This window comes from Sus scrofa, chromosome 1 (assembly GCF_000003025.6).
Source record: "Sus scrofa isolate TJ Tabasco breed Duroc chromosome 1, Sscrofa11.1, whole genome shotgun sequence".
NCBI classification, from domain to species: domain Eukaryota; kingdom Metazoa; phylum Chordata; class Mammalia; order Artiodactyla; family Suidae; genus Sus; species Sus scrofa.
Genome location: NC_010443.5, coordinates 77,156,873 through 77,177,890, shown reverse-complemented (window position 1 = coordinate 77,177,890; position 21,018 = coordinate 77,156,873). Strand labels below are relative to the sequence as shown.

Here is a 21,018-nt window from a genome sequence, read left to right as displayed (position 1 = left end):
GCTTCTTTGGTGGACTTATAAGTTTAGAAATTAGGTCAAAAACTTTTTTTTTTCTTTTGGCCACCCTGCAGCACATGGAGTTCCTGGGCCAGGGATCAGATCTGAGGAGCAGTCACAACCTACGCCTCAGCTGCGGCAACACTGGATCCTTAACCCACTGTGCTGGGGATTGAACCTGCATCCAGTGCTCCCAAGACTCCGCTGATCCCCTTGTGCCACAGTGAGAACTCCATAAACCTCTGTTTTTTTTGTTTTTTGTTTTTTGTTTTTTTTATAGGGCCGCATCTGTGGCATATGGAGGTTCCCAGGCCAGGGGTCAAGTAGGAGTTACAGCTGCCGGCCGACATCACAGCCACAGCAATGCAGGATCCTAGACGAGTCTGCAACTTACACCACAGCTCACAACAACATCAGATCCTTAACCCACTGAGGGAGGCCAGGGATCGAACCCGACACCTCGGATCTGTTTCTGCTGCACCACGACAGCAATTCCATAAACTTCTCTTAAGAAGCTGAAGGGCTAAAAATGTTAGATGTTGCCCAAGATATTAGATGGCAATTCTAAAATATCCATGTGATATGAAAATACTATTCACATTTTAGGAACCCAATATACTATCAGATACATTTTGCAGCATTCACAATGTAAAATCTAGAAACATATATAAATACATATCTATAAATATAAATATATATATAATTTATATATATATATATAATTTATAGGTATATAGAATTTTTTTTGACCACCCTATGGCAATATGGAGTTTGGGTCAGGGATCAGATCTGCGCCGCACCACAGCTCTGGCAATGCTGGTTCATAACCCTCCTGTGCTCGGGAGGGGTTGGAACCTGTGTCCTAGGGCTCCAGATACACCAACAATCCCACTGAGCCACAGTGGGAACTCCTAGAAATATTCTTGGCTAATTTCTATATAGACACCAAACTCATGAAATGAGACATGAATCTTACATTAAACCAGTGTAAGTATTTATTCATATCAACATTTTACTCAAACAAGCTTTTATATTGTACAAAGTCATGTAAACAGTGAGTAGGTTTAAATCCAGATGTAATAAATGTGCAAGATCATCACCCCTACTCCATTAAGCCCCCCAAATCAAAACCCATCTAGAAGGGCAACCTCCAAAAGGTCCAGTTTGGTTTCATTTGGGGCAGGATTTCAAACAGTATTGATCACCCTCTTTAACGGACCAAGCAACAGCGGAGGTAACAGGAAATAGGAAAGTGCTTCCTCTCCATTTTTCCTTCAGAGAAAGTGCAGACAATTTCATGCATCTATAAAAGGAGCATGACGTAGTAACCAAGCTATAAAATAGCCTTTAAAACCCACTATTATCATCAGAAGTTCCAGTTCTCTGCATTGATAAAAGCAGTGGTTCTCCACCTCTACTGCATGTTCCACGCTGGGGATACTTTTCAAAACATTAATACTCAGGCTCCACTTCAGACCAGTTAAATTCTAACGTAGGTGAAAATGCTGGCATTAGTAATTTTTGAACACTCCTACGCCACCGGAGCAAAGGCTTATCACTTGACCAGGGGGCAATAATACAAGCTGCAATAACATTTTTCCCTCGGGCTGTTTTTTCCCTCCTGGAGCTTATGTGGTCTGGAGGGTGTAGAAGCAAAATGTCACTTTGTCCTGCTTCGGTATGACTAAGCTCTTCTCATATCATGGTCAGGCAACACTACCCCCCACCTCACCAAGATACCAAAATTAACAGAGTCATCTCACTGGCTCCCATCTCAAAAACAATAAAACCGTGACTATTTCCCATCAGCCTGGACTCTCCAACAAAATTTTATCCCTGGTTTTTGCTATGCTGAAGTCTGAAGATGTGTCACGACCTTTGTGAATATAACGATCGTGTGGAAGAGTTACTGCTTTTCCACTGTGAACAGACTAATGCAAACCTGGAAACCTTGGTAGGTCGTGTTTTTTTCCCCTTAAACACTTGTGTTTTGACTTGCTAAGCCAGTTCTTTTGCTCTTGCGTTTTTCCTTTCCTAAATGCATGTCTCTGTAAAGTCACAGAAAGAGAGTGGACTTAGAACTGGGTAATCCCCTAAGGGCAGAAAGTTCTCTGCAAGTGATAAGAAAAGGGCTGAGGAATGAGCACCTGCTCAATTAACCCACAGGTGTTTGAAGGAGTAACCCAAAACCCAGTTCAACCATAATGTGTCCTTTGGTGGTTGGTGGTACATTCCTCTGCTGTCGCCTTTTTCAGCAGGTTTTCACTCTATTGGACTCAACTGCACTGTGCTATATAATTTTCATAAAATTGTAAATCAAAAATGACTCCAAAGATTGCATGTAAAGGTCCTGGAGATGAACAGACACAAATATACACCAAGGAAACAAGAGCTTGGCTACTATACTGATTTTTCTGGAGCTGGGTTTAACCTGTTAACAGTAAGCTTTGCTAATGCTTCAACTAACAGAAAGGCTGTCAGAGTAAATCTTAGTTGAAATAGGGAAACATAAGCTTGATGAAGGCCAGGACCTCACCTGTCTTGTCCTCTTATAGTTTTGGAGCTGATTATTGAACCTGATAAATGCTCAGTAGATATGTTAAATGACTGAAATGTTTAGACTTGGAAGTCTTTCTGATTCAGAGAGATCAGAGCTGTAATAATATCTCTTGCAAAGTGGGAATCCTCTTGTACCTTATGCAAGCAGAAATGCTACTCTATTAGGAAAGAGCTTTTTTCCTTGATGAAAATTAAACACATCACTACTAACTTTGTCTAATAAGCCCTTCAAAAAAAATCTGCAATTTGGTGTGATTTTTCTATATAAATATATAGTGTTTGTTTGTTTGTTTCCGGTCTTTTTAGGGCCACACTCACAGCATATGGAGGTTTCCAGGCTAGGGGTTGAAATGGAGCTACAGCTGCTGGCCTAAATCAGAACTACAGCAACATGGAATCCGAACTGCATCTTTGACCTACACCACAGCTCACGTCAACACCGGATCCTTAACCCACTGAGCAAAGCCAGGGATCGAACCTTCATCCTCATGGATATCAGTCAGATTTGTTTCTGCTGAGCCACAACAGGAACTCTGATTTCTTTCCAATTTTAATTCAAAACATTAAACCAGACCATCAGGCCCAGGGCCTGACAATTTGTATCCCATTCAGGCAATTATCCACGAAGCCCAGCACCACCCCAGGTACTGAGCAAACAGGGAAACTTCCTTTTTGGTTATAACAGCTCCTGCCTCAGAGCAGTGGGGAGAGGAATGCTGAGGTGGCCACTCCCTGGATGGGGCCCCATTCACAGGCTGACCAGCTACTAATGAGACCACACTCTGCCCAATAAGGGCAATGACAGCTAGTCAAGTTAGCCAGACAGGCTCCTTCTGGAATCTAGACTAGAGATATGCAGAAGAAGAGCCAAAAGGAAGGAGGACTGGGGAGAAGACCCGCAGAGAGGCAGAGCTGCTCTGAGAAACAGGTGGAGAGTAGCCTGGCCCCAGCACTGGGCCCAGCTTCTGAAGGCTGCAGGGCCATGCCAGGCCCTGGTTTCCCGACTGCACACCATCTGGTTCCAGGGTGGCCAGAGGGGTTTCTGTATTTATCAACGAAGGAGAACATGACACAAGACTAACCGTTTAGCAGAAAACTGGGATCAAAACCCATGATAATGATCTGCGGGAGAAGAGAGGATGTTGATCAACACTTAGTCGGCGGAGCCCAGCACAAAGTAAGCTCTCAAACACTTGCTCCATGACTGAACAAAAACTGGAAGCAGAGATAACAAAGCTTCGAGGTAGATGCCCGACACATGTGTTCATTTACTCAGTATATGCGTGACACTAAGCTAATGATAATGGGCCAGAAGTCTGCCCGGAGTTTGAAGCAATACTAACAAAAGTGTGTGTTTCTCCTCTTCCTATACCTGGCTTCTTCTGGCAAACCTGGATTAGGATAATATCCAAGCTGAATAATAAAAATGAAAAATAACCCTAAAAATTTGAAAATAGAATCATTGTATGACTCAGCAATTTCACTTGTGGGACCACACCTAAAAGAATTAAAAGCAGAGATTCAAACAGATCTTTGTACATCAATGTTCAGAGGAATACTATGCACAAAACTTCTGAAAGGTGGAAGTCAAGCAAGTATCCACCAACGGATAAATGGATAAGCAAAACATACATACAATGGAATATTCTTTATTCTTACAAAGGAAATTCTGATACATGCTACCCACAGATGAACCTTGAAGACATTAAGTAAAATAAACTAGTCATAAAAGGACAAATACTGCATGAATCCATTTATATGAGGTACTTACGAGTAGTCCGATTCATAGACAGAAAGTAGAATGATGGTTGTCAGGGGCTGAAATGAGTGTGAAATGGGGAGTTACTGTTCAATGGATTGAGAGCTTCAGTTTTGCAAGATGAAAAAGGTTCTGCGGATGATGGCAGTGACTGTGGCACAATAATGGGAATGTACTAAATGCCACTGAACTGTACACTTAAAATGGTTAAAATGATAAATGTTATGTATTTTTATCACGATTCAAAAATAATTTTTTTTTTTTTTTTTGTCTTTTTGCCTTTTCTAGGGCTGCTCCCGAGGCATATAGAAGTTCCCAGGCTGGGGGTCTTATCGGAGCTGTAGCTGCCAGCCTGCGCCAGAGCCACAGCAACTCGGGATCCGAGCCATGTCTTCGACCTACACCACAGCTCATGGCAACACCAGATCCTTAACCCACTGAGCAACGCCAGGGATCAAACCCACAACCTCATGGTTCCTAGTTGGATTCGTTAACCACTGAGCCATGATGGGAACTCCCAAAAATAATTTTTAAAAAGCACCTTATTAATCTCAACAAATTGTTCAGAAACCAGAAAGCCCAATCCCTTGGGCTACTCCTGTCATCCCACAACTTCAAAACATTTCTCCAGACCATCCATTAACTAAGTTAACCAAATGCATCAAAGGCAAGCTGCAATAATTTAGAGACCTGACACTAAAGGCACTCTGCAAGCAAAATATAAGGCAAAAAGAAGCCATGAAACACTATACAAGAAATAATAGCCACAGTGCAAGAACCTAAGGGATCTTCTCTGAAAGAATTAAAAGAAATAAACATCACAGAAACAGAGGACAGGAGAAGACATAATTAAAATAACCACAGGAAAATGTTGGAAAATAAAGTACAATTCTCTTTGACTGTAAAAATTCAGTGTTATAAAATTTTACATCATTAAAGATGAGACTATTTAAACCTAAATAAAAATCCAACTCAAGTCTGACCGAGTTCAAATGCCAACTGGTCAAAGTGCATTAAAGAAAAGAGATTAAATCTTCCTTCTGACAACCAAGGTCACCCGCCTTGGTTTGCCTCTTTTTTAGAGGCACCAAGTCCTTCTTAAAGGCCATAATTTATATTATGCCATTTGACAAGGTATCTACAACAACCTTTCTGACCCCAGATAATAGGTAAGTAATCTCTAGTACATGAGGAAATAAATCCTTCTTGGAGATATCCTGTGTGATTACTTGTTCGATACCCCGTTTCTCCCACGAGGCCTGTGCTATCCAGTATGGCAGCCACCAGCCAATATGGACGGTACTACATTTAGAGGTAAGTTCCAAGAAGCCAGGAAAGTTCTGCTCTTTTCACTTAGCATCTCCCACAGAAACTGCCAAATAGGAGGCATTCGATAAACACGTGAAATAAATACTCAACAGCTAATGCAGTAAATGAGAGGACTGAAGAAAAGTCAGTCGTAGAACAGTATAAGAGGAGGGGGTTCATGGGGACTGTAGACCCCCAAAGATTTAGGGTCAGACTTAGAAAAGCTGAAACAAAATAAATTCCCCAAAATAGCAAAGAATTTGACACTCCCGAAAAGCGGACCCTGCTACCTAAAGTGCTCTCAGTCCGTGGGTCAATTGCACCGCATCACCAGCGATGTAGAATCTCAGCCCCTACCCCAGCCCAGCTGAATTAGAAGCTGTTATTTTAACAAGCAATTCTAATGCACATTAAAGTATAAGAAGCACTAGTCTAGCTCTCTACCCTTCCAGACTGAGCAAGTATCCCTCAGTAAATTTGCAAAAGAACACTGTACAACTGCGTGTAAATCTACAATAATCTTCATAAAGATTTCAAGGAAGAAAAGAACATTTCTAACAAACTTTGAAGCATACAGTAAGCTTTTCTGTATCCCTTCCCTATCACCTCTACCCCCACTGCATCCCCACAGTATAGAAAAATATCAAACACACAATATCTGGGGGCTCACATGTGCAAATATACACACACATTGACAACACTATGAATAAAACAAGGGCACTTAACAAACACAAAAATACAGAGCATCCCAGAAGAATATACCTATTTCCATTAAGCATTTTAAGCTCTATTTTAGTAGTAACTTTTAAGTGGCAGGACTGAATGACACACAGCTACGGCAACCCCAAAGTTCTGATTATGAGAAAGCTATCCTGATTATTCAGTAAATCTATCTGGAACATTTTAATATGTAATCACACATATTTCAGGAGTGTGTTGCGACACTCTTTTTGGTTTTAATAAACTACAATTCTTCAAACTAAAAACCAGTCCACCAAACATAGTATCGGTGTACTCTGAACACAAAATTCAAGTTGTTTCTGATACCTTACCTGGTAGAAGGAAAAAACCTTTTTTAACCCCTTTACCTTTTATTTAGAAATCAAAGAACTTTCTAGGCATTTAGGATTATTACTTATATTTGTTTTTTGTTTTTTTTTTTTTGTCTTTTTGCTATTTCTTGGGCCACTACCGTGGCATATGGAGGTTCCCAGGCTAGGGGTCTAATTGGAGCTGTAGCCGCTGGCCTACACCAGAGCCACAGCAACACGGGATCCGAGCCGTGTCTGCAACCTACACCACAGCTCATGGCAACGCTGGATCGTTAACCCACTGAGCAAGGGCAGGGACCGAATCCGCAACCTCATGGTTCCTAGTCGGATTCGTTAACCGCTGCGCCACGATGGGAACTCCTGTCCATTATATTTTCAGGTACCTCTCTGATCTTCTACCATGATCCTTTTTTTTTTTTTAAATACCTTCATTACTTTTCTAATAAAAACTGACTTTTAAAAAAGATTCTTCTTTAAAAAATAAGAGTATTTGAAAAATGCTCTCAAAGTGTTCTTGGACTTTATTATGAAAAATAGGATTAAACGATTGCCCTCACATGAAGCTGCACCTGAACAGGGTAAAAAGCCCAGTGGTAAGGTACATAAGGGAAAGTCTCAAGAGAAACAAAAAAGAAACAAAGAGCTTAACTCTGAGTTAACCACTCCAGTGCCCCGCAAACAAAGAGTCTCCCTTACCAGGTTTGCTGGCCTAGTCCATGGGGAGCCTTCCACCCCGACAACTGGCACGTTCAATGGGTTTTCTATGGTCACATTCCGTGACCGCAGAAGGTTTCCTTCCCTCAGATCAAACGTAGCTCTCCTGCGTTTGGCAGATTCTTGAGTGCAGTTGACATGCCCTAAGGTGACCCCCCATCACACACATCTCCTGCCTCTCCCCTTGCGTTTGGGCAGAATCTGCCACTTCCTTCCATCAGACAGAATAGGGCAAAGATGACAGGATGTCACTCTGGGGATCACACTGTTAGTAAAGACTCCAGTTTAGCAGAATCTGGTGAAACAGTCTCTTGCTGGCTTGGAAGAAACAAATTGCCATGCTGTGAGAGGATCTATGAGAGAGCCCCATGGCGGGGATCTGTGCGAGGGTCTAGCAATTGAGATTGCTGCCTGCAGACAGCCAGCAAAAAACGGAGACCTCGGGCCACCACAGCGCGAAACTGAATACTGTCAAAAACCTGACAGCCCTGGGAGGGAGGCCCAAGCTCCACAAAGAAGCAGAGCTCTATCCACCAGCCTGACTGTAGCCTGTGAGACCCTGAGCCGAGAACCCAGTGAGGTTGTGCCCAAATTCCTGACTCAAGGGAACTGTGAGGTTAAAAAAAGAAAGTCTGCTGTTTTAAGCTGCTAAATTTGGAGTAATCTGTCAACAATAGAAAACTTTGGAAGTTCCCATTGTGGCTCAGTAGTAACAAGCCTGATTGTATGCATGGGGGTGTGGGTTCGATTCTGGCCTTGCTCAGTGGGTTGGGGATCTGGCGTTGCTGTGAGCTGTGGTGTAGGTCGCAGATGCGGCTCTGATTAGCTCCCTGGCCCAGTAACCTCCATATGCCGTGGGTGCGGCCTTAAAAAAAAAAAATAGGAGACTCTGGTATTGGTTACTCTTATATCAGCAGTCACTTAACTAAGAACTGATTATTAGAATGAATGTTAATTCTTGGAATACTACTCAGTCTTATCCTTCCAATATGGAAATACATTATTAAACTTTAACAATGCCTATATTCTCATATGGCCATTCACATTTTGGTTTGTGGGATTCTAACACATTTTTGGTAGATCTCCAAATTTTCTGCCATGTTTTTATTACCTTCTCTCCCTGAGTTGCATTTTTACCCCTTAAATGTAGATGCTGCAGGTAGAATTCTATTCTAGCAAGCCGCCGAGATGCCAAGTAGCTGCTGCTGCCTAAATTCGAACAACCTAAGAAAAAGCAGTAAACAGAGCAGAGGTAATCTCCAAGCTCTAGCTAAATGAAAAGTATGGAATAAAAAGAGTAAGAAGAATGGGCTTTTTACTGTTAATTTCTCTACGAGCCCTCTCCAAAACTGTCAGATTATTACTATGAATCAATAATGGATGGTGGTCAAGAAAGGTGCTGTATTCCACTTAAGAAAAAATAGAGGCAAATTTATAGAAATTAGGTAAGAAAAAGCAGACCTATTGCAAAACCAGGGAGAAGTTAGGTGCGATTCAGCATCAGATGTGGTAAAAAGGAGTGAACAAAACCTGTCAGCAATGCCAGTCATTTTTCGAAGGACCAGCCCACACCAGATTTGTCACATTCATGATCCCGGACTCTTAGGAGGGATCTAATCATTACTTTGGTTTGCCAGGTGTTTCAAGCTCCGGAAGGAGGCCTGGATGAGCAATACAAGTACTCCAATCACTGGGAAAGACTGTGTCTCACTATAAATTAAACTAGCGGCCTGGTTTACAGTACTTGCAACATGACTCCCAAGCAAACTGGTGGTGGAGCAATCCCTGGACCAGCAAGGCTCAGACCCAGACTCTGTCGTGGAGGTAGGCAAGGACCTCAAGAGACCCCATCCAGAGCCCTATTACTAACACCAACACTCTGAAACAGCTTTTTCAATCAAACACGGCATCCCCAAATCCCATTTGAACATGATGGGGGAGAATGAGCATATAAAAATAACTTCTTTTTAAAATGTCTGTAAAAATAGTATAATCTCTATAACTGAATGAATTACTGTATTTCATTGAAACTAAGACTGGATTGTAAAATGCAACATTGTATACAGACATGGAAATAAATGTCAATTAAGTTTTGTCACAATGTTAAAGGATCATGGATTTTAACAAATATTCTGATTTCAGAAACATTAAAAACGTGAAACAAGGTGGCATCTGAGAATCGATGAAATACAGTACTAAAAATGTGTTTCTTCAGATAATTATTCAAATCAAGTATTAAACATTGAGTCTCTTCAACTGACTTGTATTCATAATCAGTAGCACATTCTTAAAGCCACCCTTCCCCCACCTTCTCATTTGAAATGAAGAATTGGGTGGCACTTATGTTAATTTCTAGCAGACCTCTTGCAGACTTTAAAAACCATGGAGTCCTACTTTGAAAGTCTTCTTATTTTCAGAAGATCAGGAGATGAGATAAATGAGGCTTACGTAAGTTAAATGACTGAGTACAGGGCCAGAAGACTTGTAAGCAGTAGTGAGGGCTTGAAGCCAGGTTTCTAGGGCTCCGTTCCATGTTCTCTTCATAGAAATCAGAATCATGAGTCATTAGCATTCTTTGGTCCAACACTACAAACAGGGTAAAACAATTAATAAAAGAAAAAAATCTGTCCATTTTTAAGATGCTCTTCTATGACATGATTCCCTCATCTTCCCTGGCACAATACTGATGGCTGGGAATTTGTCCAACTATCCAATTCAAAGACTTAACAGTTTTGTTCTACCAGAATGGCATCCAACTTCTCAAAAACAAATGCCTTCTTTGCACGCTCTGAAGGGCGAAGGCCATAAAATATTATTTATTTAGCCACATGCCAAACACAGGCCTCACAACAGGATCCTGCTGTAAAAAAAACCACCTTTTTTTATGAAAGACTCTGGAAATTACACAACGTTTCAAAATGTTTTAGTGTCTGCTATACTCGAACCTAGAAATTTTGATCCCCAACGCACAATGAAAATCTGTTACACTTTGCTCTGACTGGCCTCTTTAGAAGTGGCAATTACTCAAAGAAGTCAGACAATTATCCGTCTTCTCTAAGCATTAGTCCCTTTTGTCCTGGCTTCTTGCAAGGTGATTCACAGGGGAATTGCCACTATTCACTGGGGAGGACTCAAACATTAACACTTCTGAATAGGACTGACTGGAGACTTCTGCTGTGGGCTCCATCAAAATATTTCTAGATGTCTCGACTACAGAATTTCTCATTGTATCATTCACCTCAATCACTTCAAAGTCCATTTCATTCCATTTTTCTGCATCGTCGTCTTCATTCTCTTCCTCATAGTCATTTAGCTCAGAGCTAGACAGCAAAGCTTTCTGGTCCTCGCTCTTCCTGCGTTCTTTTCGCTGACGATCGAGAGGTGAGGTGGCTAACTTATACATCACAGGAAATAAAACAGCCGTGGCTACTGATGACCCCAAGCAGGTGTACAAAACCACAGGCAAATCCGGGTATCTCCCTTGAAGAATTCCAATTACTGCAGGAATAGCCATCTCTCCCAGGGCAGCACCAACTACAAAAAATGCTGCCGCTTTCCCGTGGATGGTTGTGTACTGCTCAATCCAAGACACACCACTGGGAAATGTGGTTGCCATGGAGGCCCCGTACACGGAAGTTGCTATCCAGAGACAAACTGGACTCTTGTTGAAAAGCACCAGAAATAAAGATGAAGCCAGGCTGCCAATGTTGCTCAACACAATCATGGTCCCAGGTTGCAAACATGTGGCAAAAAAGATGGCCATGCCCCTGCACGCTGCGAAGGTCCCCCAGAAGATGGAGTTCAACCCAGCTGCTTCCCTTTCTTTCATGCCAGCATGGGTGGTTGCAAAGGAGAAGACGTAAGAGCCATATGTGACCTCGGCTCCAACATAAAAAAAGAAGAAAAGGAAGAGGAGGCAAAGAAGGGCGTTATGATATTTAGCTCTTCGAAACCTCTGAACAGACACTTCTGCTTTTTCCTGAGTCGAGCTTTTCTTGAAAAACAGAGTGAAAAAAAAGAGAGACACTACCAAGATGTAAGTACCAATCAGAGCATAAGCCCACAGTAAATTCATATCGGCGGGTATTCCAAATAGAGATTCTGCGTCAGCTTCAGACGACTGGTTGAGGGCAGGATGATTTAAGTCAGCCTCTGTGTGGTTCTCAGCAGACACCGTCATGCCCAATGCCAATTTAGCCAGCAGTGGAGCCAAAAAGGCACCCAGGGCAAAACTGAAGTGTAAGGCCTGCATATGTGGGGCTCCTTGGTCCCCCCAGATAGCCAAGATTAGGACGTTACCACCTACCAATGAAAGATGGGGAGAAGGATTTACTCATAGGAACTTAGTTTAAAACAGTTTATTATTATCAGAAAGATAGTAAGTCTATTTTACAGGGCACAAGAATTAGAACATTCTAAGTTATCAAGTGCGGCAACTAAATCAATTCTATGATTAAGGAATTCCCACCACTGCCAGGGAACTCTAGACACTGGGACATCACACACTCCCAAATGGGATTCTACAAGCTGGAAAACCACTACCTCCTTGAGCCACATACACTAGCCCAAGGCTTAAAAAATACAGTTTGAAAACCAAGCTTAGCACAGGGATAAGGTAGGGAATATATATATATATATTTTTTTTTTTGCTTTAGGGCGGCACCCTCCTCATATGGGAGTTCCCAGGCTAGGGACTGAATCAGAGCTGTAGCTGCTGGCCCACACCATGCCACAGCAGAGTGGGATCCAAGCTACATCTTCGACCTATACCACAGCTCACAGCAACACTGGATCCCAGACCCAATGAGGGAGGCCAGGGATGGAAACCAAGTCCTCATGGATACTAGTAGGATTCATTTCTGCTGCACCACAATGGGAACTCTATAAATATTTTAAATATATATTATCATCAGATAGCGGCCAATTTACCGAATCTTTTTGTACTTTCAGTTGGTAGCCACTTGAGGAAAATTATTTATGTATATAGCAGATGCCAAACACATGTTCGGAAACTTGAACATTACAGGGTTCCCTGCGCCCATTACAGCAAACAAAGCACGAGGATACCTTCAAACAACTGCAATTACACTGCCTAGGTACCCACAAGGTAAAAGGCAAGAAGCATTAAGTCTTGTATTTTCTTTCTTTTACATTTGCAGACAAACATACCATTCCATCCTGCAATTTCACAACAAAATTAAGCTCAAAATAAAAAAATGTTTCCTCAACCTATTGAATAATGATGGATCGGGGAATAGAACAAATGTCACATGTGTCACTTAGCAGGTTTTTAAAGCTACTCAGATAACATGGAGAGGATCTCCTGAAGGACAGCAGGAGTTTTTGAGAGAAAAGGTAAAGAATAACACAATTAAAACACAGGTGTCTGGAAGTTCCCATCGTGGCACAGTGGTTAATGAATCCAACTAGGAACCATGAAGTTGCGGGTTCGATCCCTGGCCTTGCTCAGTGGGTTAAGGATCCGGCGTTGCCATTGAGCTGTGGCGTAGGCTGCAGATGCATCTCGGATCCCACGTTGCTGTGGCTCTGGTGTAGGCCAGTGGCTACTGCTCCAATTAGACCCCTAGCCTGGGAACCTCCATGTGCCGTGGGAAGCGGCCCTAGAAAAGACAAAAAAACAAAAAACGAGAAAAAAAAACACACAGGTTTCTCTTAGCTCAGTAGGCTGAATGTATTTCAAATTGGATGGCTGCTTCTATGTTTCCTTGGACAAATAATGGTTCCAAACTTCATTTAACCACTTAACCCACCAATTCCTCCCAGATTACAATGATAAAGTTCTATCCCACGATGGAAGCCTTTTCATCTGCACTGTAAGTAGCCACACAGGGGGGGCCTTCCTATGGATACGGTAAATCAACATTCTCTCGAAGAACCAAATTCTCTGAACTCACTCTGGTTGGCTGTTGGAAAACAGGCCCTCTACTTAGCAAGAAGAGTCACTGCCAGAGGGTGGTTCTAACTGGGAGACCCCATGTCCAACTCAGCAGGCTAGTGTCATTTTAGGGGACACTGCAAGTGACAATTTCATCTGCTCTACTTTTTCTAATAGAAATCCCTACTCCCAGAGGTGATATTGAAAGGCTCACTCACCTGTATCCAGAATGCCCATGGAAATGCCAAAGGTGGATATCATGAAAATCAGCAACACTGCGGTCTTACAAAATGGAACAAGATAAAGACCAACTGTGGTGGCGAACATGGACACCCCTGAGAAGAAAGGTCAAAGTCAGCTATAAAAAACAGCATTTATGGGAGTTTTCATCGTGGTGCAGAGGAAATGAATCCGACTAGGAACCACAAGGTTGCAGGTTCGATCCCTGGCCTTGCTCAGTGGGTTAAGGATCTGGTATTGCCATGAGCTGTGGTGTAGGTCGAAGACGCGGCTTGGATCTGGTGTTGCTGTGGCTGTGGTGCAGGCTGGCCAGCAGCTGTAGCTCCGATTCGACCCCTAGCCTGGGAACTTCCATACGCCACAGGTGCAGCTCTACAAAGACAAAAGACAAAAAACAAAAAACAGTATTTATGGAAAAAGTCATGGATCAAGACAACATCATAAAAACTCTCAAAAATTCAAAACAGGTCAAATTAAAATTGAGTAATAATGAGTAGATGACAAGTTCAGCTTCTAGTGACAGTTATTTAAAAGCTTTTATCATCTTTGTGAACTATAAAATATAAGTTATTCTAATATAAATACATTTCTAGTACTGCTAATAGCCAAACCATAAGTTACACCAGAAATTTTATAGCAAAACAGCTCAAAAATTATTTACTTAAATATTTCATATTTAACAACCTAAAGAGATTTTTAGATATGAGGTAAAGAATAAAAAAGACAAAAATTAAAGGCAATTACTACAGTAGTTTGTAGTAGCAATGTATTAAATAAATTTGTTTGGGGAATAGGGAGAGAAATATAAGAAATATATTCTTCCAACCCACCATGGAAATTAGAGGGATTATTAACTTATTTATCAATGATAATAAAATAGTCTCTTTACTTCCAAAGCAGTTTTATAATATGAATCCAGATTTTCTTTCAATAGGTCAACGTATTCCAAAAAAAAGAGTACATTTAAAGCTTTACCATCTATTTTTGAGAATGAGGTAGAGAGGTCTGGGGTCATCAGGGTTGGGTAGCAGGGACAAAAATTCAGCCTTCATCATCTCACCCCCATCCCTTCCCACCCTCATTCTCAGTCTAGGGTCTAGGCTGGGCAGGTTTAAGGAGTTCGTTCTGATCTATGGCCCCAGGAGGTCTGCCCTAAACTGTGACACGCAGAGCTCTTTGGACAACTAGTATGTGATCCTGCAGGGGTGCCTAAACCTCAGTGAAGGTCAAGAAGCCTAAGGATCGCTAATAGGCTCGGGGGCTAATCTAAGTTCCCAGAGTGGACTATCCCAGATTCCCAGTAACCGCCAAGAAGAAAGCAGGCACCAGGAAAACTGGACTTCCACTGAGGATGCCCAAACACTACCCCTTTAAGTTGTCAACCACTCTTAAGTCAGTGTGTTTCAAACTTTTTGTGTGTGTGTCTTTTTAGGGCTGCACCTGCAGTATATGGAGATTCCCAGGCTAGGGGTTGAATCAGAGCTGCAGCTGCCAGCCTACACCACAGCCACAGCAATGCAGGATCTGAGCCGAGTCTGCCACCTACACCACAGCTCACAGCAATGCCAGAACCTTAACCCACTGAGCAAGGCCAGGGATCGAACCTGCATCCTCATGAATGCTAGTCGGATTCATTTCTGCTGAGCCACGAAGGGAACTCCCTGTTTCAAACTTAAAAACAGACTGTAGGTGTTCCGTGGTGGCTCAGCAGGTTAGGGATCCAGTACTATCACTGCTGTGGCATAGGTTCTATTCCCGGCCCAGGAACTCCTGCATGCGGTGGCCAAAAAAACACTCCCCCACCCCCCAAAAAAAACCCCAAACTGCAAATTCCTTGAAAGTCACAAAGAAGCTAAAATTGATGTTTACTTACCCAAAAGAAGAAAATGATTGATACTGTCAAAAAGAACTCCACCAACCACAGAGCCACCCAAGTATCCAAACGCACGGCCCACAAAAATTAGAGAAAGGCTGCTGATATTGCGGTTCACATTTGTTGCCAAATCTTGAAACGTGGGTCCCAGTATGGCAATACTGATTCCCTAAAATTTAAAAAGACAGAGGCTTTTATTTACCATCATTAAAAAGATGTCCGGAGTTCCCTTTGTGGCTCAGTGGTTAACGAATCCGACTAAGAACCATGAGGTTGCGCGTTTGATTCCTGCCCTTGCACAGTGGGTTAACGATCCGGCATTGCTGTCAGGTGTGGTGTAGGTTGCAGACACGGCTCGGATCCTGCGTTGCTATGGCTCTGGCGTAGGCCAGCAGCTACAGCTCCGATTAGACCCCTAGCCTGGGAATCTCCATGTGCTGCAGATGCGGCCCTAGAAAAGGCAAAAATAAATAAATAAATAAATAAAAATAAAAAGATGTCTATCTACAGAGTAGCTTTTTTCAATATTAAGTAGGAAGGAGAAGGGGAGTTCCCACTGTGGAGCAGTGGGTTATGGATCCAGTATTGCCACAACTGTGGCTCTGATTCAATCCCTGGCACCAGAACTACTTCCATATACCACAGATGAGGCCATTAAAAAGAAGAAGAAGAAGAAGGAGAGAGGAGTTCCTTTCATGGTTAAGTGGTTAAGGAACCCAATTGGGATCCATGAGGATTCAGGTTCCATCCCTGGCCTCAATCAGTTAAGGATCCAATGTTGCCATGAGCTGTGGTGTAGGTCGAAGATGCACCTCGGATTCCACGTTGCTGTGGTGTAAGCCAGCAGCTACAGCTCCAATTCTACCCCGAGCCTGGGAACCTCCATATGCTGTGCAGGTGTGGCCCTAAAATAGCAAAAAAAGAAAAGAAAAAGGAAGGAGGGGATTTCAATGTAATGAAGGAGATTAAGTTCCACAATCGGGATAAATTCACCATGCTTTCACCGTGACAACAGTAGTACTACTAAAGCTGTAGATCCTATTTCTGGTGTGCCAAATCCTATTGTTTTTCTAGTTCTAAATTTTTAAAAAATTCTTTAATTCTTTTGACTTTATGGTCCAATGCCGTTTCCTTTTCGAACAATACTGTAAAAGACTACAGTATTTTGTATTTAGTAAAATGTAGCATTAACATTTTTTTGAAATAGTTTTGTATAGTCTGAAATATATTGCATGCATGCATAACACAAAAATTTTGATGTTAAAAATTTAAGCTACCAAACCATCAAAAGATGACCCCTATTTTTTGATGACCTTAAAACAGCAACATTTCTGGATGTACATGGGGTCTTTCCTCTGAATTACACATACAAAACACCAGAGAAACAATTTGGTTCTAAATCTACACTTTTCTTCAAAGACTAACCAGGCCTCAGGTGTAGTCTATAAGGCTTTTTAAAAGAGTATTACACCTGTATGCAATGACGTTAAGCATTTTACTCAGTCGATGTGATATTAGCCTTTTTTTCTTTTATTTTTAAGGGCCGCACCTGCGGCATATGGAGGTTCCCAGGCTAGGGGTCTAATCAGAGCTGTAGCCATTGGCCTACACCACAGCCACAGCAACGCAGGATCTGAGCCGTGTCTGCAATCTACACCACAGCTCACGGCAAAGCCGGATCCTTAAACCCCTGATCAAGGCCAGGGATCGAACCCGAAACCTTATGGTTCCTAGTCGGATTCATTTCCCCTGTGTCACGACGAGAACTCCGAATATCAGAATTAGGGGTTACATCTGGCTTTTATAGGAAATTCGTTGCATGCACGCACACACAGAAAATGTTTCCAATTGGCCTACATTTCAAGACTAAGTGATTCTAGTTGCACGCTTTGCTGTATTTCCCCCCCCCCCCCCCCCCCCACAGCGGGCGCAGTCCTCAACTAAAGGCTGGCAGGGAGTGAAGGCTGAGTCCAGCTCTACTCAAATTAGTACCCGCCTGTAAAGCAGTTAACAGGACCTGGCACAGCGTCTGCAATGACTTTTCTTCAAATACAAACACTCTAAGAATCAAGTGTGGCTTAGAAAAAGGTACTATGTGACCAGGAGAGATGCTGCTCAGAGGACTCACCCTCCCAACTACCCAGGATACCAATATTTAGGACAGATGACCAAGGGAGGTTTCTAGGGGGTAAAAAAGGTAATCGCGGGGTGGCCAAGGGGTTTGGCAAAAGACGCTTCTAGTCTTGCAATTCGTTCTAAGAAAAACACTGAAGGATCTGCAAATTTGTTTTAGGTAAAAATTGTAGGCAGGATAAGAGACGGCATTCCTGGCTCAACCACTTAACCAGCCGTATGGTCCGAAAAAGTCACTTTCCCGGGCCTGTTTCCCCAGGCTGCAAAAATGAGGGTTGAATTTGGTCAGCCGAGATGGAGGCAAAAGGAAAAGCAACTTTGTGAAATAATTTGGGGGTTGGTTTGGTGCGGGAGGGTTGAGGGCAGCGAATATAGACCAGCAACCCCTTTTGCATTGCCCCTAATCCCACGGAGGAGAGGTAGAAAGGTTTGCTGGAGTTGGAAAATATATTACGAAAATCGATTTCACACTTGACAATAAACCTCTATAATTCTGTGCCCATTTTTCAGATTACAAAACTGAGGCTCGGGTAGATTAATACACCCAAGGTCAAACAGTCTGCAAGCGGCCAAGACACCGGCTCGGAAGGTCGCGTTCTCTGCAGGACACCTGCTCACGCCTCAGCCCGGGAAGGTTCCAGCCCCCGCTCTCACCAGCCCCAGGAAGGCAGCACACAAGAGGACGGTGATGAACCAGCGCAGCATGCTCCCGGCCCGGTCGCTCCGCCGGGAGCCCACCACCGCCTCTTGCTCATTCTCCGCCGCGGCCTCGGCTTGGAGGAGCCGCTGCCCGGCAGCCGGGGCCCCGGCCCCATGGGGTTCCAGTTCCAGCTCCAGTGTGGCTGTTCGTGAGCAGCGATCTTGCTGCCGCCCGGCTTCTCAGCGGAGCCTCGGGAACTCCGAGCCCTGTCCCAATCCGGCGCCTCCAGACCCAGCGGTCCGGGCTGGCGCCACCTCCCCGGGGGCGGCCCCAGTTAGGGCCCTGGCGTCCAGTTTCGGAACGCGCTAGGTGTCACAGGCTGCGGACTCACGCTCTCTCTTGCGCAGGACGCTTGCGCGGGTCACGTGGCGGAAATGTGGCCTCTTGCCAGCCGCGGCCTCACAGCAAACCGGAAGTTGATAGGGTTGCCCTGGAGACCGGACACAGCGCTCAGGGTTCAGCGTCTCTCTTGGCTGAGCCCGCAGAGGCCCTGCAGGCGGGCGCCCCGAGGCGGAGCGAGCTACAGCTGCAGCCTGGGACCAGAAGAATCAGGAGGTACGATGCAGCCAAGCCGTTAGGAGGAAATAGGGGCCAAGAAATGCTAGTTATGTCTTCGCGCCGGCTCTCCGGGGTCTCCTGGGAGTAGAGGGAATCCCAGGTCTGTCCCTTGTACGACTTTCTAAAATTGCTGCCCCAGTTCCTTTGAGATTTGTCGTTTATTGATTTGTCGTTCATCTGTCACCCCTCAACATTTGTTGAACCACGTATGTAAGCTTTCACTTGTATTATCTCAGTTGATCCTCACTCTAAAATACATGTTATCCTGATTTTACAGATAGGACACTTGAGTCATAGAAAGTAGCAATTTGCCCAAGGTCAATCAGCGAATCTGTGGTTGTGCATAAACAGTGTTAACAGTAGCTCAGGATAGAAATTTGGAACCCAAGTTGCAGTCACAAGCACACTCTCGCCCCAGTCCCTACAAATATTTCCATTGTTGTAAGGAAGTAGGGGCAGAGCTTCAATTTGCAGAATCCCTGAATAAGGTTATGCCAGCGGAGAAGCTACAGCTTTGTCTTAGGTATTCTACCCCAGCGTTTTGCTCTTTGACCAAATAGACCACAGCCTCACAATTCGTAAATATTTTTCTTTATCATCTATCTAAAATGTTCTTTTCCACCTGATTACTCAGCCTTTCATCCACTTAGGCTCCCAGATTATACACACCTGTGTCTCATCATCATTTCCCTTGCAACCCATTTCTCCAGCCCCATCCATTTGGGCATTAAGCCCTTCCCAATTTACCTCAGAAAGCACAGATAGTATGATTTAAGAGAACCTGTCTTAGTGTTTCAGAGTCAGGGACTGACTATCTCTTTGAGAAAAATTTAATGTAGTGGAGACAAAAGGTATATATGTATAGTAAAGAGAATAGAAGGTGATATGGGAGAAGCAGATTAGGTTCAAATTATTTAGGGCTTTATATGCCATACTAAGGAGTTTGAACTTGAGCAACACACTCTTACTGGCATACGAATTTAATAAAACCAAAAATATGTTGTAGGAGTATCAAGCTTCACAGTATTTTATCTTTATGACCTAAAACTGAGCTTGTCATTTTCCTCAATAAATCTGTTCCTACTCTGTGACATTGCATGCTGGTACCACCATCCACCCACACATTTATGTGAGGAATCTGAGATCCTAACTTGATGCCTCCTTCTTTCTCTCTCTTCAGTTTATCACCAAGTCCTGCCTATTTTACTTCTACAGCTGTTTCTAAATTCAGGCCTCTACACCTATCATCACAGACTGCTATTAAAACTTGGTCATCTCACCAACACTGTTGCCCCAACTTGTTTTTTCCCTCTAGTCTTCTGTTCTCCAAATTCATCTTTCTCCTTTAAGTATATAACTGAAATGAAAATCTGCTACATAAAAGGCTTCAACTCCTCCTAAAGAATAAAATCCAACTTTATCCACCCCACCCATCTCTCTAGCTTCACCTCTTCCTGTCTCCATCTCATTCTTTACATTCTAACAACATCAAAATCACTATTGGTTCTTAACACATCACAGGTTGTTCCTCACTTCCTTACCTTTGATCATACTGTCCCTTCTGCCTAAAATGCCTCCTTTCTCTTCCACTGCTGTGACAGAGGCTGCTAGCTATTCTTCGGAATCTGTTTGCCCTTTTTTCTTAATAAAGTTCTAACCAGGACATGGCTGCCCAGCTTCACTGCATCTCCCAGCTGAGTGTGCAATTTAGAGATGCCAATAGAAGGTGGGCAGAAAAGCCAGGGGCCTTAAGACAATTGATGTCTGTTTTTCCTCCATGCCATCTTTTTTCTTCCTCACCTGGATCCTGCGCGTGGTTGGACAGAGTTTCAACCTTAGAGATGATGACAAAGCCTCAGGGCACTGAAGACCCATAAAATGGAAGGAGCCTGGGTCCCTGAATGATAAAAGAAACAGAGCTATGCCCCTGTCAACCTGGTCTCCTCTGTGACTATTACATGAGAGAAAAATCTCTTTGTTTTTTAAATCAGTGAATTTTTGTTACAGTAGCCTAGTCTCCCCTAATAGTACATGCCTTATTCCTGTCTATCTTTTCAGTAATCCTACATATTTCAGAGTTTCCATCGCGGCTCAGTGGTTAATGAATCAGACAAGTATCCATGAGGATCCGGGTTCAATCCCTGGCCTTGCTCAGTGGGTTAAGGATCCAGTGTTGCTGTGAGCTGTGGTGTAGGTCGCAGACACAGCTGGGATCTGGCATTGCTGTGC

The 21,018-nt window shown here is 43.3% G+C and overlaps 1 protein-coding gene across 1 annotated transcript; it reads right to left on the bottom strand.

Annotated features, from left to right (window-relative positions):
• On the bottom strand, positions 970 to 18,540 carry MFSD4B (major facilitator superfamily domain containing 4B). Its single transcript, XM_003121369.4, is given in 5 exon segments — positions 970 to 10,479; positions 10,481 to 11,691; positions 13,504 to 13,620; positions 15,399 to 15,567; positions 18,186 to 18,540. Coding segments are annotated over 5 exon segments (1,584 nt in total). The 5' UTR covers positions 18,237 to 18,540; the 3' UTR covers positions 970 to 10,443.